We start from the raw sequence: 17,394 nt of genomic DNA, 5'->3' as shown, positions 1-17,394 counted from the left end.
AACCCCCTGCCCCAACCCTACAACTTTGCAGAAGCAGTATTTTCACCAACGAGACAAAACTGAAGACATACTTGGTTTTAAAACTATTGTTCTCCTACATACATATATTAGTTAAAAGGTTTTTTTTAAAAAAGCCAGTTTTACAAATTATTAAAAATGTGTATTTAAAAGTAAACAGAATCTGTTTCTAATATTTTGCCCATAAGGAAAAAATACATAAATACACATAATTCATATGTGACTTCCTATTAACTTTTATATCCAGCTATTTTTGGAGCTTCTTTTTCTTTTTCTCTGGTTCATTCTTGCTGCTTATTTCTGTAGACAGATTTGCAGGCACATCACTTCCTAGTATCTACAATAAGAAAAGAATGAGAAGTCAGAACATTTAACTCAGTTTATACTATCCTGATAAAACTTGAGTTTACTTGTTGATGATACAAACACTGTATCATCAACATCATCTAACACTCAGAGATCAAACACTCCACTGAGATAAAAGCTGGAAGAAACTAAGAGAAATTAGGAGCAGCAGCACCCTTCCTCACTGATTTGCCAGCAGTTCTTTTGCAGCAGATTATATGTGCTGCCTTTTGCCACGTCTTAGCAAATGCTTAAAAGGCAGGGGGTAGGAATGAGAGAGGTGGAAAGGGGTCTTAACCTAACAATCTGCATTTTGCTTTTAAAACAATCCCCACTGTAGTGTTTTCTGAAATGCTGCTCTTGTCAAGCAGAGGCCCTCTCAGGCTCAGGACACTGCATAGGAAAAAAGCATTTAGTTTTGGAAGAAACTGGAAAAACTTTTGAAGTAACTGGAAAACAGACTTTATCTAAAGCAAGGAAGAAGAATAGAAAAAAGCCTGTATTCTTTTCTCTATTCTTTTCTCATGCTGAATGACTTGTCATCAAGGAAAAAGGCCATCAAGAAGTGTACTATGCTTTCTTTGAGAATATGGAAATGAGTAGCATCCAAGCAAAGCAGAGTGAAGCAGGCTATGGTGAAATGCAGTTCATTTACATAGGGTTCATAAAACAATTGGACCAAGACCAGACACATGCATGTTCCTCTACACTGGAGTCTATGGGCAAACTAATGTCTGATTGATGAAGACACCAGGCACTTTAGAAACTTGCTGCAAGAAAGCTGATCAGTAGGACTTTAATACCAGGTTATAAATTATGTGAAAGTGACAGTAGCATATACCAGTCCAAGAGTCATTTATTGTGTTAAGAGTAACAAACACAGGCACCTATGCTGGAATACAACCCACCACTGTAAGCTGAAGGCATTGGTCAGTGAGTTAGGATGGTGATGACGATGATACGCTAAGGAGTATCAGAGAGGCTGTGAGAACAGATATCAGGGTAACAGTAAGTTACCTTTGCTGAGTAAATGTCACAAGAAGGATCAAGACAGAGTCTAGGTTTCTAGGTGCCATAAAGGCCAGTTTCTTGGAGTAACTAGTCAGGGAACACATAAAAAGGAAGAAGCAACTCCTGCCTGAGGATCTGCTTAAGAGGTTACCCACACAGCCATCCCTGCAATACTGATTTCAGTGTACTTCCTCAAAATGCACCACCCTTGTAGAAGGCAAAAAAAAAAATCAAAATGCATTACATCAGCAATAATAAGGAATTTAATGAGGATTTTGTTAAAGTTGAGTTGCAAAAAGGTAAAATGCTTTCAGAAGTATGATGGAATTTAAAAAAATACTTGGAGTAAGAACATGCCATTTATCAACAGAATTTCAAAAGAACAGTTAAAAAGTCAGTAGAGTGATTAGTATTGTAGGTCAAGAGATATCCTTTGAGAAGTGAAAATCCTGTCCAAATGAAGAAGAAATAAGTGCAAAATTAAGTTAAAAAAACAGGTAAGCCCAAAAGACTGAGGAACAGTAATAAAAATTCTCAAAGTAAGTGAGAGGCAGGGAATTCTTCCTTGCTTCTCCATCAATGGATAGCTTGATGATAATAAAAATCTAAAGCAGGCATGAATAACAGGTAATCAAAGTGTATTTGAAGTACTCAAGAAAATTAAGACCAACATCAAGAAATCTTATAAATCACCATCATTTAAAAAAAAAAAAAAAAAAAGGTATAGAACTGGGTAAGAGGAATACTAACGGTACCAGTACTAGACACTGTCCATTGAAGAGTTCCAAAAAGCAAGTGTAAAAACTTGGTGTGCATAACCTCATTGCTTTAAACTGGTCTTGCAACTAGAAGGAACAAAAGATGTTGCAAAGTGTTCCCATATAACACCATACAACACAGAAAACACAAGCCTGTATGTATCTATGGCACGCTCACAGTCTGAATCATGCATGTGCTTCTGTTTCTCCCAGCTCAAAAAAATCATATAACAGAATTACAAGAACAAAGGTCACGAGGGACATCAGAGATACAAAATAGTTTCCAGAAAAGCAGAAGCTAACATAGTGGATAACACAAGTATATAGAATTGTATAGAACTGAGTGGCATGGGAATGGTAAATGGGAATAAAAGACTATTTTTCATAGTGTAGGAAATACAGTATGTCATCAAGCAGTAGGCATCAGGCTTGAAACAAATGAAAGGCTAATAAGTACTTTTTCCATACATGGTGAGGTGTGGAACTTACTGTTACAAGACACTGTGGGAGCCAGAAGTGTAAGCTGGGGGAAAAAGTGATTAAACCAATTCACAGAACAAGACTCCCATCTACTGAACACAAAGATGTGTGCCTCTGGGTGAGACAGTATTTAAGTTGTAAACTGTTGAAAGCTTTGAATGGACACAGAGGGAATGATCACTGTATGTGCACCTTACTCCTGTACTCGTTCCTTACCAAGGAGGACTAATAACTAATGTTTAGGATGACAGTATTTTGGATTAACCAGTATGGCCATTCCTTTATCAAGGGATAGGCTGAAACTATAGTATTGGCTTTGTTGTAGAGCAACAACCTCTACAGAAATGAGTACAAGCAGTAGAAGGGTGGCAAAAAAAAAAAATAATTAAAAAAATCAGCTGGCATTAGCCTTACTTGTGTCTATTTTCAACGAACAGCGTGTCCCCTGGGGACTGGAGGAGTTGCAACAGGAGTGTCCGAGTTACGCCCCCAGCAGCAGCTCTGACACACACTCGCTGGTGAGTACAAGCAGTGAGCAGCTCAGCACGTGAATGCACAGCAGGACGCAAGGTTTCCTTCTACCACATACTTCATTATCTACTCCCACTTTTTGAAATCATGAGGATTGCCTTCAGCTAAAGCTAATACAACAGCTCAAAGATCACCTGTTTCCAAACACATGTAAATATTCTGATTTCTCAGGGAAAAAAAAAAAAAAAAAGAATGTTTTGACTGTGAAAACAACAAGGACTTCTTATCTTGTGTTGTCTTTTTCCTCTGTGATTACAGATACCCAGTTACTGCAACCATCTCTTTACCAAAAAAAGCCACATGTAACAATAAAAGTACACAATCTTGTAATGGCATGCAAAGTACTCAGCAGGCCTGAGGTGTGAGACCAGGTGAAATCCCCAGTGTCCCAGACGCATTAAGAAGCTAGAATTGGAAAGTCTTAAGACCAGAGACATAGTTACTAGGACATTACAGTTCTTACAACATTATAAAGAGAGAATTTTTATATGTAGAAGTTGTAAGAAAGGAGTGCCATTTACAGCCAGCAGTTACACAGAGTTTCCTTCTGAGCCACCCATCAGAGTTACACAGTAATTTACTGGAGCTAAAAAGATGATTCTACTGAGTTTTGGCAGATTTTCAAAAGGGAAATTTTATTACAGAACCATGAAAATCAAAAGATATTCATTCAGCAAATCAAGCTCTCCCATCAGTGGAAACATCTGATGGGCCCAGAAAAGAAATTTAATTTAGAGCCCTTTATTCTTTTCAACAGCCAGTGAAAGCAGACCTGTGTTTTATGGAGAGCAGATAGGAAGCAATTGCTACAATCTGTGGCTAAATTATTTTTTTCTTCTGGGTTAAAATTACTGAAGAGTCACACGATTCTATGAATCACAAATCTTGTGCCTTACCTTGGGTTCTACCAATACCATCCGAATCTTCTGATGTTGGATGTTGGAAGCATCTAACATAATATTCACTTTTACTTTATCAAATACATGTAATGTTGTGTCTTCCACAGTAAGTGACAGTACCTGAAAGTTCAAATTTTGTATAAATACTCACTGCTTAAGTTTCTATACAAATAAATATTTTTGTAGGAAATTATTAATGTTACATGCCAATAAAAATGAACACAAATTACTGTCCTGAATGTTCAGAGTGTCATAATACATGGTATAGACATTTTTGCTGTATTTACTCAGATAATCAGATAGTAGTAGTATCTACAACAGAAACCAATTCCTGTCAGAACTTGTTTCTTTAGACCCAGAAAGACCATAGTGGTAGTAATACTACAGATTAATAAACTCACATTTAGAAAAGCCCTTCTTACCATTCTAAATCCAACTAGAATAGATCTTAGTCATTCTGCTCATGTATTCTGCTCAAACAAAGGTATTTAAGAACAAACGTTATAAAACATACCTCACTGTTGTAATCCAGTCTTGGTTTTGGTTTATCTTTTTCTTCAAAGAAGACTGTTCCTTCTAACCCATACTTGGGAATCAGAACCACAACCGCATTTTTTCTTACAAATAATATATATGCATCTTCATTCACTACTCCTTTGTTTTTGAAGAACAGCTGTAACAAAAGTAAAATACATTAATAAGAAATAAAAGCACTAGAACATTATTTTCTGGATTACAAATATACTGGTTTAAAGAATAAAAACATGCAAATACAAAGCTATACTTAATGATAAATACACACCATATATTGAAAGCAGTTTAAAAAATCCCATAAACTGTTTATGACATTACTGTAGTATTAAGCATTCATCATATTTATAAAACTCAATGTTCCCTCCCTTCCTTTACCAGCAACATGAATTGTTCACAGTTAATCCTCACATCTCAGACATACCCACCTGCGTGTGGAATGCAACAGAGGCTCTTTGTGCATATTGAGCCATTTTATGTCGGTAATTGAGATTTTTACAGATTTCTGCTAGTTTATGTTTATCTGTGAGTTCTGGGTAAGTACTGTCTGCTCCTATGGCCACTGCTAAAAGTCGATGTACTATAATGTCAGCATACCTGCAAAGAGGAGATTAAATCATCAATGACATATCAAAACATACTTTAAAAAAAAAATTCTGAATATAATTTAGTTTTTATAAATCTTATAGATCAAAAAGGTTTTGTGATAGTGACGGTCTACTGATAACTCCCTGTATTAATTCAAGATCACTCTCTTTGCTGAACAAAGATATACTCTGCAGAGCCAAAAGGAACTGTACTGTTTTCTAAGAGAAATTATTTTACTATATTCTACCAATAGAGCCTGTTTTTTTGAATGTTTACAAAGATGAAGCAAAATTTTATTTTTGGACTAAAAAATTATGTTTCACCATGTCAGCTTAAGCTGCTTCCTCTTCCCTTTCTCGAGTTTAGTGTAGAATGGTATTTCAATGCCATTGATCTGCAAAGCATAATCACACTTGAACTTCCTGGGACATAACTTTTATCAGAACTTCAGCCAGGAACTTTTAACACATCTGTTAGCAACTAAAATTTACTATTAGGACTCTGAGAAGCTCCACAGATTATCCACACAAATGCACAGGAATTTTAATTCACCTGTAAGATTTCACTTGAAATGTTTCTAAGGATCAAAATAAAACAATTATTTTCCTCAAAACTTAAGATACTTCTTGGTTAAAAGAAAAAGCACCCTCATTTTCCAAGATGTACGATTTCATTACAATGCAACAGCATTTATAGCAGCAATGTTTTTATATGTAAAATACAGTTTCCTCAAAATTTAAAACACATCTCCAACCTAAAAAATGACTGGCCAAACTCTGCCTCAGTCTCTGGTTGACTTGTATAATGCTTACTGATCCCTAACTGCATTTCTATGCCACAGATATGTATTAGGGATGCATTTCTCTTATTTTTGAGTCTTTTTCAAAAAAAAGGAGTGTAGACAGTGAACCTAGAAGCTTACATGAAAATGGGTCACCATGTAGAGCCACTGCTATCTCAACTGAAATCTAAAGCTGAACAAAAATGGTATTTGGTTTTATATGGACACCACCACAATTTAAAACAGAATTTCTTCACAAATAAATAAGTTATTTTTGTTCTCTAAAACACCAGTAAAATAAAGTACCTTCTAATGGGTGAGGTAAAGTGGGTATAAATAGGTGAGGCTAAACCATAGTGATGAAAATCATTATCCATTCCAGAGCAGAAATAAACAGCTTGCATCATGCAGCGAGTGGTCAAAATTCTCAACAGTGTATTTAGATAGGGGAACTCTGGAGATTCAGCTTTGTCTAACGACTCCGCTAAAGCCTTTGCTGAATCTGTCTTAATTTCCAAATTCTGCAAGGAGGGGAAAAAAATAATCATAAAAGGTCAAGTATTACTAGCAAATATTAAGAGAATATAAGCAGAAATATAACAGCTACATTCATGCTGGTCTTAGCAACTGGCAAAGGTATCACACCCAATCACAAAAAAATCCACCCACGCACAAATCGATCCCTCCCTCATTATTACCAGTGCTCTATGCAAAGAACGAAAAGCTAGGTCAGGAGCCTAGGAATTCAGAAAAGACATCCACTCAGAACCAAGAAACACTTGCTGCTAATTTTAACAAGTTTTTTATTTCATTTGGTTTGATTTTTCCATCCCCTTACTGAAGATATGAAAACAAACAAACAGAAGTATTTATGCCACACAAAGATTCTCATCCAAGCACATGTAAGCAGTACTCAACCTTCTTGTACTTCCTCCCCAAAATTATTAAAAATTACACTCAGAGAAGTGATTGGTAAAACTAGTACAGTATGACATTAAGTTTGTTCCCTGCTTGCCAGTGTTCCTCAATAAAAACTCAAGTAGCTTGAAAATAAATAATGCATTTTTAACTTCCAGTCACACAAAGTAAGTTTCATCACAAGATTGGTTGAATGTTCATCATGTGCATCACTGACTTTAACAAAGTATGATCTAGAGATCAAATTATGCCTCTATTATGGTAAAATAATTGCATATTTATTTAGAAAGTTTAATGAAAATACAGCATATTAATACCTTATTGTGATAGTTCTGTCACAGTAGTGAAAAGTCACTTTGGTTTATTAAAATAACTTTTGTCTATGCATGGGAATTTAGGAATTTCCAAGTAAAATGGTACTTTAAAAATAATTTTCAGAGTACAAATGAAATAATTATCATTATTCCAGTTTTACAGCAGGAGAAAATGAAACGGTCTGAGTCTGAGCTTATCTATTAATCTTACAATAGTAAAATTTGGGAATTTCTCTTTTGACCCCAGGGGAAAAAAAAAAGGGAGGGGGAAAAACTGAAGGGAAAGGAAATATGAATGCACATCATAATGCCTAGAAAGTTAAATGTTTAGCTTAAATAAAAGAACCTGAAACTGAAAAAGTAATTTTTCAGTTCAGACTTGTTAATTAATATGACTTTTTTCAGGCTAAATTAAACTCTAGTAAGGAGAGGATGGAAAGTATGAACACATTTTCTTACTTCCTGACTTTAAGAGAGACATGTTACCTGATGTGACCAACCAATTTTTTGTACATCAATAATGTATGAGATCCAAAGCCAAAAACTGGCTCAAAAAATCACATGTGGCTTGGAGAGGAGAAACATTCACAGCACCCAGAAGTTACAATACAAAAGACTTGAAGAGTGATTTGCTTTCTTTACCTAAGAAAGAGTTGAAAAAGCACAAGATTCTTCCCTTCAGCTAGAGGTATAGATACCTTGCTACTTGCTACAGGTACCAGCAATTTCAAAGTGTAGCTGATACACTTTCGAAGTAGTGCTTTCCAACCCTTATTCTTGGGTGAGTAGCCAACTAGAGAGAAAACACAGCTTTTTGTAATTAATTCACTTAATTAGCATGGTAAAAACTTACCTTGGACTTTGCAGCCTTCACAAGGATGTCATAACTTGATGGGGGAGGAGCAGGATGTTTCCTGAGCAAGGCAAACTCTGGGAACTCATCGTAAATTTTTTGTGCTACAGAGACATTGGCAAGCAACATGAACTCTTCAACCATGGAATTTGTTTCTCTATAAATATAAAATATTTTATATTGTTAAAAAAGCATTAAATTATATCGTTACTTTGAGTGCCTAATGAAGAAACATTCCACCATCCTAACAGTATTATATAATATTAAGTAGTGGTTTTGAACATTCATACAATTAGGCAAACATTTTTAAGACTGAAAACATAATGTTAATAAAGTTTCAAATACTGAGTCAGAAGGAAAAAAACTAAAATATTCTAAAATAACAAATTAAAAGAAAAATACTCTTTAAAATGCCCAGAAAGACCAACAGATAACCCTCCTGATTTCTTCTTAAGAGTATGGTTCAAACATTGTGCACATGAAGATTGAAAGCATTATGCTGCACATCATAAAGTCATGACAGTACACATAACTAAGTGTAGATTTTAGCACAGAAAACAAGTAGTAGTATGAAAGAGTTAAGAAATCGAATCAGTAGCTCCATTTCTAGAACTCCTCAATAAGACTGTGTCACTGCACATACGCAGTAACTGCTCTGTTTTTCTTAAGATTTTAATAATCCATAACTCCAAGTTCTACTTTCTCTTATTTGTTAATACCATTAGAAAAACAGCACAGAGAAGCCACTGGGGTAGAGTTTGGACCTTAGTGCTCCATTAAATCAGTCGTAAAGACTTAAGTTCATATATGAAACACCCAGTTCAAAACTTGCTCCATAAATAATGCAGTAAAATACAGAGGAATTATCTTTTCTAGGATCAGCTTGCTTGCCCAGAGAAGTTGTGGATGCCTCATCCCTGGAAGTGTTCAAGGCCAGGCTGGATGGGCCTTTGAGCAACCTGGTCTAGTGGAAGGTGTCCCTGCCCATGGCCATGGCTTTGGACTAGATGATGTTTAAAGTTTCCTTCCAACCCAACCCATTCTGCAATTCTATGATTGTCCTGCACTATTACAGGAACTTTGTATGCTATTAAGTAAATGCTGCTACTTGAACATGCCTTTAATTCCATCCGTGCCTTGAATTAACTAATTGAGGAAAATAAAAAGGCATACTTGAGCTCCTTAGACTGCAAATCAATAGGATCATGAGTTTCACTGTCCATGTGGAAACGAACTTCTGGTGAGGAAAGTGTCAAGGCTCTGGAAGACAGTAAGCGGTATTAACGAACCACAGTAAAGCAGACCTAGTAGCTGAGTTGCAAGCCTGTATGTAACATCTCAATTTCTCATGAAACTGTAATTTAAAATTAGCAGAAATTTGAAAAAATAGCAGATATTAAAAATAAAATTGTTGAATTAATGTTCAAAGCTGAAATTATGATGCTGACACACATCAATACTAGCTCCTAAAATTTCAAATACTGCTCCTCTGGCTATGTTTTTACAATGATTCTAAGAGGTCCATATCAGTTGATCTTGTGAAGGAAAAGTTAACATCCCAAGTTTTTATTTTTGGGGAAATGCCGGGCAGTTTTATACAAATCAAAATGGCAAAATACTTCTTTCAAAAGACTTTCACTGGAAAAATGGATACAGGACCATTATACAGTTTGACAGAAGAAAAACAGCCAGGGGAAAAAAAAAAATAACAGACACACTGCACAGTTTACCCATTATCAATTCTTTTCTTCTTCAGAATTTTTGCTAATTTATTTAGTCCACGGAGGCTGGTAGTAATATCATCATTCATAGCTGCTGAATCAATTCTCATCTGTGCTTCAGCATATGTAAGAGAAGCCTTGAAGAGGTTAAAAAAAAAAAAAAAAAGACATCATGTTACATTACTGAATACTGAAAAGAAAAACCTAATTCTGTCTTGCAGAAACTGCAGTTTGCTGTCAGAGTTGGTTCAGAATAATACAATGCTTTACATTCCACACCTAAATGCATGTCATTCGCAAAGAATAAACAAGGCAGATCTATGCAAGATATTAAGAAATACCAGGCATTCACATTGTTTTTTTTATGCTGATCACAGACTTATCTTATACATTAGAAGTCTAATTTTCAAAAATATATTAAACATCTATAGTGTCCACTGGATTTAATTGAAAATTATGAGTAGCTGGTATATACCAACCATGTCCAATACATCTATCAATACATTTACACTTATAAAATGAAATATCATAACAAAGTAACCACAAAAAAAAAAACATTGCGGCCTTATAGGTTTAAAAGAACAGGGCAGAATCAAACATTTTCTTTATTTTTAGGATCTAAGCATCACTTTCTAATTCTAAGAAAATATAAATCAGTAAACAGAAAGAAGAAAACTTTATTATCAAGTCTGTTGATCATTGTTTTTATAAAAAGGTCTCCAGCTTTTTTTCAGAAGTATAATACTTATGGGACTAACCTTGGAATTAATAATACTCTTCGTAAATCTGGTTTTTAGAATTTCAGCCTTATGGTTCATCTCCCATATACATGAAAATGCAAGCCTATGAGAGGGAGAAGGGGGGAAAATCTGTTAAAATCCACATATAAACATACGAGGTTTCTTGTCAGGATCAAAGTATGGTTCGTGTACATATACCTGTCCACATTAGATCTCAGGGAGCATAAATTGGAACTAAGTAACTCTGGAACCATATCAATCCTCTGCAAAATAAAGAATAAAAATCATAACTAGTTAAATGTATTTTATTTTCCTGATTTTTAATATACCAAAAGCTTGGAAGTTTTTTGGTTTTTTTTGTTGTTGTTGTTTTTTTTTTTTTTTAAAGAAACCTTAGATTTCTGAAAGAAAAGTAAACTACTTGAGAGGAAATTCATTCCAAGGTCCCTTTTAATTATCAGTTTTTCAGTACCAGTAATTTCTGAAAATAAGTTGTGGTCTGCGAGTGGTAAGTTAAAATAAACAGTACTACGTGTAATGAACACACTTCATAGGAAACAACAGAGATTTAGTTATCACAAGAAAAAACAATGGAAAAGGCAAAACCAGGCCTTCAGCAATTTCAGATCGATATTAAAACAGTAATCCAGTTTCAGAACTACGTATTATTTATGCTTCAAACAGGAGGTGAAAGAGATATTATAGAGATAATGGATTTAAAAAGAAAAAAATATTTCTCCCTCTTGCTGTGCAGGTTGTATGACAGAAAGCACCTTCATTTTGATAGTCTGAGGAAAATTAAGTGCAGCCCAAAGGAGTCCACTTCTTTTGTTGGTTTTGTTTTTTTCTTTTTCTTCATTAGTTTAGAGACGTCTCTGCTCCCAAGAATTAGAAGAGGAAAGCAATGAAAAATCCAACTGCTTAATTCTACGAAAAGCTTTTGATATAGAAAACAATTACTTTTTCACACAGATATACTGTTGTTCCTCTTTTTGCCGACTCCTCATCCAAAGCATTTCCTGGGCGAATAAAATGACTGACGTCTGCAATATGTACACCAACCTGAAAAACAAGCATCACATTATGCATCTTACCAAAAAAACCCCCAAAAAACAGTTCTCAACATGAAAGAAACTTTCTCAACTTTTTATTTACAACCCATTCCCAGTTGCCTTCAGCAGCTTCTATATTTAATAATAGAAATAGTTAAAACCTATCATACTGATTAAAAAAAGTGAACAGTTGCTGAAATTGTGGAAAAATAAGGGCATGCATACATTTAGTGGAAAATTCTATTCATTATCAATACAACTCTTCTTGCCTGGGGGTGAATAACCTCTTACATTTTCTTCAAGGCTCACTGCAGATTTGTTTTTCTTTTTCTGTTTGCAAGACTTTCCATTTTGCCACATTCTGCTATTACAATTACAAATTAATTTATACAAAGAAAACCTGATTAAACCAGATATAAGGGGGTCAAAGAGCTGGTGTTAAGCCTGTAGCTTTTTAATGCTTATTTTTCGTTTAAATAAAATAATCATTCCTTAGGCACTACAGCAATAGTTTCAATTTTTCTACAGATAGTTCCTTATCCTAGCTGTACATATCCATATTTATACTTAGCTTAAGTAGTAAATAAATTCTATGTTAATTTCCCATGCCAAACGAGGAGAAAGCAGGCTGAATTTAGAAGACATTAAGTTCGCACTTCTGCCACTGCTGCAATGCAAATCAACTCCCTTCCTTTATTACCAACTCACAGTTGTGCAAACACCATTAATTTCTTTTAAAACAAATACGGAGCTTTGATTGTGTCATTTACTATTACCACTACTGCACTGTTTGTAAAGGAAGAAATAAAGAAATAAATGACTGGGTTGATTAAAATAAAAGAAACAATACCTCTATATTTCCATTTTCTACTTCTCTACAATGTAATGCATCATCGATATCGGTACATCCAGGAGGATCAACACTACAAACATGCAGATGCCTTAAGTCCTCCCTGTATTTCATATCCTGAAATTGAAAAAAAAAAATAAATGTTGTTTTCAAGAATATCTTCCATATCAAAGTAAAAATCATCATTTGAGAAAGGCACTTTGCATAAGATTTTCCAAAGCAACCAAGTATTTTCAGAGTGCTTTTTTGGTTTAGGGCAAGATTTGCAGTAATATTTATTTATAAGATCAAAACAAATAAGCAGAAACTACAATGAGAAAAACTAAGACAGAAGATGATAAAGTACTGAATTTTTTTCTGTTTTACAGCACACAGGAAGAGAAATAGAATAAAACCACAATCCAACCACGATCTCAGAATTACAGGACCAGGAATCAAAATTTTTTAAGTGAAATTTCGACTGAAGTCCAGCTGGACAAATTGTTCAGGATAGGACTGCTCTCAACTAACGCCAGCATTCTAAGGCTTAGATGTCTACCTGTGTATGACAGCTACAAAAAGATTTGATAGGTATCTCAGACCACACAACTGACTTTCACACACAGAGATCCCTCCTTCAGTTTCCACATTCAAAAAAAAAATAGAAGTAGGCAATAAATTATAATAAAAGTAGCCCACCTCAAGGAAATTAAGATACATAAAACACTCAAACAAAAAAATATCATGCTCAAATTGTTCCCTGATAACTTTTTTCCATACATTCTAAGGCAGCCATTTCCTACATTTATGCTACTGGGATAACCTGAAATTCACTAACAGCATTTAAAACAAGCAATTCTGCAAACACCAATTGCTCTTTCTATCATTACTTTATTGGATTATAGCAAGATATATTAAAGTCACCCCTCCTTAGATTATTTTAGCGATGACACAGGCTGCTACAAAGCATTTGGTGACAAAGCTATTTAGCAAGATGCAAAACTCTTTAGGGATGATCTTACGATTATTTGAATTGCAGTCTCTCTCCTCTGCAAAAAAACTTTTTTTATATTTTTAATGAAAGCTGTAATATGCTTTTTATCTTAAAATGTCTATCCCTACCCTAACAAGCAAAGTTTTAGCCAAAACCCAGAAACTTGCAGAGGCCTCATTTCCATGGGAAATCCATCTGAAAGCCCATCCTAAGACGAAATGGTTTTGCACAACATTTATTCTCTATTTTTGGTGCACTGGGATACCCAAGAATGTCACAGTTTGATTTGAAGTAGAACACACAGCATTTATTACAATAATTTAAAAACTGTTACCTGTTCTGTAATGCTCCATGGCATTTTTGGTAGGAAACTGAGGACATTCTGGGAGAAAGCCTGATGAGGGACATCATGCTCAAGCAGAAGAACTTCTGTCTCAGTCTCCTTATCTCCAGCACTTCCCAAGTTCTTTACAAAATGACCCTGAGAAACAATACACATATGTATAAATATCTACAGACCTACACACATGCACATCATGCAATATTGTTTGCTCAAAATTAAGTATCTGAGGCCATTATCTCATAGGTTATTAATATATTAAACTACACAGAAGGAGTCATCTTTCCTTCTTCAGTTAACTTTCTCATCTTTACGAGAGAAATTTAATTTCAAATATTTAATTGATTCAGTAAGTCTGAACTTTGTACTTTCTCCTCTTTTCCTAGAATGGCACTAAATTCTCCACAATGCAAAAACTGTAAGTGTGGCAATTCAGTTTTGCAGGAATGAAAAAAAAAAAACATTGCTGTATAAGGAGCAAAACTAGTAAGGTCTAATTTCTCTATGGGTTTGTGTTGTGCCACACATCCCACTACCTAATACGTTAACTCTACCTCCTTCCTCACATGTCTCCTCCTCTGCAGTAATGCTGTCTTTGTCTTAACACTCCTTCCATATATTCCAAGTTTCCTTCATTTCTCTAAACATGCATGAGACAGTTGTGCTGATTCATTACAAGCTATGCATTCTTACACAAGCCAACAGAAGCCTCTTCAAAATCTAAATTTCAACACAAATTGAAGCTAGTGTCCTCGGTTTCTCTTATATCCTCCTTATATTCTCCTGTATATTTACAAAAAACTTTTAAGATCTTAATTACATGTAACTCTGTCCAACTGGCAATTTGACTGAATTTGGCCAACATGCTTAAAACTACTTGCCAGGATGGTGATCAGTGTGTGGATGAGCAAAGCCACAGCGAAAGTTTCGCATTTCTAGGAACCCAGACTCAAAAAAGGCAGTCTCTAGTTTGTCTAAATAAAGCACCTTATATGTTAGCACATGTATGTTCACTGCAGACCCTAAGAACCAAGCTTTTTAAGTATGATAACCCTGATAACCCATATCTAGTTTTGCGGTAAGAATAAACTAAATCATGTATGTTCACTGCAGACCCTAAGAACCAAGTTTTTTAAGTATGATAACCCATATCTAGTTTTGGGGTAAGAATAAACTAAATTGCTTAGGAACTTCCTTAATTTGGACCATCAAAGAATGCCACTCCAAGAACTGAAAATTCACATCAACACTTTTTGAAGTTACTCAGCACTGCAGATAATAATACACATCTTACCTAATAAACACATAAAAACAGACACATAAAAAGTTCAGAAGAAAACACTTAAACTTACATTAGGATACCTGGAATTCCTGGGCCAACCATCAATAGCAACAATTATTCTTTGTCCTTCCAATGTATCTGCTTGTCTTGTTTCTATTCGAATGCGAGGAATTCTGCGATCAGCTGGTGTAAACAAATGTCGCCTTGCCTAATAACAGCGAGAAAAAGGAAGAAATCATTTCTAATTAAAGAAAAAACTATAAAATCTGCACTTACAATATTTTTATTGTTTCCTTACCTCCTTGATCTGTGATTTGGAAAGCATGCCACAAAACGGTCGCCAGTTTCGTTTTATAATGCCCACTATTTTTCCCGTAGGTCGCAGCATGTCCTTATCAACGGAAGACTTCAGCTGGTGGAAAACACAAGGGTTAAAACCACAAAACTGACTGAACTCATGGTAACATGTTTGACTCTAGCATGTATCTCAAATATTGGTGGTAACAACTTATGTGTCACCATAACGCCATAAATTCTGTGATGACTTCATAAACAGAACTATGCCTCCCTGCACTTTGCATAAATTATAATACTTTTAATATGCAACATGACTACTTTGTTGTGGGATTTTTTTTTTTAAATGGACATAATTTCAGAAAAACAAAGAGCAGCCAAAAAAAGATTGAAGAAACTCTATCTTGTTCCATCTCATGGGCCCACTTTTCAAGCTTGTCCAGGTTCCTCTGGATGGCCTCTTCCACCTGCTGTATCTACTGCACCACTCAGCTTGGTGTCATCAGCACACTTGCTGAGGGTGCACTCAATCATGCCACAATAAGGTTGTTCCACTGTCTCTGCTTACTATACACCTATCTCCATTTTATTTTCCAATCTATGATTATAATTTCTAGGAGTCCTTTTATGTTGCTTGAAAATTATCCAGCAATTCTAAACACAATAATCAAAAAACATCCCATGGAATTAGTGGGAAGATCATGTCTTTAAAGAAAAGCAAATATTTGTTGGACAGGGTAAAAATGCGTCTGCTCTGCATGCACATTAAGTGGAATATTTTACAACTGGTTCCAAACGTATACATTACCTATAAAAGGTGACTGTTGTAATGATACAACACCTGCTCCTATTCTAGCAAATCCCAATCTGTACATGCATATATAGCTTTGCATTACTACCTGACTACCACTCAGTAACTTTCAAATTTATTAATTTTAACAAAGTAACGTGGGAACATCTGATTGGGATTAACTAAAAAGTATCCATGTTATACATAATCATGTATTTAATGCAACTGTAGGACTACAATTATGTTTTGGAATTTCCAAATTCACAGTAGTTTTTAGGAGTAACTATAAGCAGGGTGTATAAATCCAAAGCCTAACACTGTCAGAGTACTGCAGACTTCATCTCTCTCTTAACATAAGGGTTCAGTAAAAACATATTTCTTTCATACAATGTTTTCTTTCTCCTCTTCATTCTCAATGTCATCTTCATTCTGGCCATCATCTTGCAAGACAACTGAGGACGGTGCCACCCATTCATCTTTTGTCAACAGCTCCACAGCTACAATATCTTCATGTACTGCTCGGTTTAAATGTTTCAGTCCCTGTATAATGATCTGGATTTTTTAGAAAACAAAATGAAAATGCAAATATTCATGATGATAGCAACAGAAGACCCAAATCAAAGCAGATAACAGAAGAGTATACATGTATAACAGGTTGTGCACGCTAAAGAATATTTTAAGTTATGTTTGTTAGGCATTTTTCTTCCTCTGCCTGGGTTTTTTCAATATTGATGATATTATTTCAGGATTACAATTGCCTCTATAAAAATAATTTGTTTTCCCCAGACTTTTTTTTTTAATCAGACAATTCTTATATTTTTGTAGGCTAGGCGACTCCACGTACTACTGGGAAATAGGAATAAAAGAAAAAAGAGACAGAGAAGCACCCCCAGCTGCACCACAAATAGGGAGGGAGGAGGCAACTGTTGCTGCTTGGAAGCAGTGTCTGTACAAGGGCACCAACAGAGAACCCAACAGGCAGACAGCTGGGTTAAACTGCTCGGAGGTGAACAGCTCATCTACTCATCACCAGGCACGAAAATACCAGGGGAAATAAAGCAAGAGAGCCCCACAAAGGCTCACTACAGTTTTTCTGAAAAATCTTCCTACAAACTTGTTTCTCTGCCTTTCACCATATTTTTCAAATTTTTTTTTTAAAGTGTTATATTCAAGTCAATTGAAAAACTACTAATGACCAAGATTCAGCTTTATTTTATCAAATACTTTTATCAAAGTACAAAGTGTAACTTCAAACTTTATTCTCTTTACAAAAAGAGCATAGTCAACATTTCAGGAGCCTATATCCATATAAATAAACAAAAAAA

General features: G+C 35.0%; 1 protein-coding gene across 1 annotated transcript; it reads right to left on the bottom strand.

Annotated features, from left to right (window-relative positions):
- Positions 1-265: 265 nt before the first annotated feature.
- Positions 266-16,621, bottom strand: DIS3 (DIS3 exosome endoribonuclease and 3'-5' exoribonuclease; the record flags this gene model as incomplete). The annotated part of the gene is made up of 16 exons (XM_010173105.1): positions 266-355; positions 4,040-4,162; positions 4,557-4,715; positions 5,002-5,170; positions 6,249-6,463; positions 8,028-8,184; positions 9,201-9,287; positions 9,758-9,885; positions 10,507-10,591; positions 10,687-10,751; positions 11,449-11,550; positions 12,391-12,507; positions 13,698-13,844; positions 15,056-15,193; positions 15,284-15,397; positions 16,457-16,621. Coding segments are annotated over 16 exons (2,061 nt in total), but the record flags the coding sequence as incomplete, so codon positions are not given.
- Positions 16,622-17,394: the final 773 nt, after the last annotated feature.

This window comes from Antrostomus carolinensis, unplaced genomic scaffold (genome assembly GCF_000700745.2).
Source record: "Antrostomus carolinensis isolate BGI_N321 unplaced genomic scaffold, ASM70074v2 scaffold16288, whole genome shotgun sequence".
NCBI lineage: Eukaryota > Metazoa > Chordata > Aves > Caprimulgiformes > Caprimulgidae > Antrostomus > Antrostomus carolinensis.
This window is presented reverse-complemented; position numbering and strand designations above follow the sequence as displayed.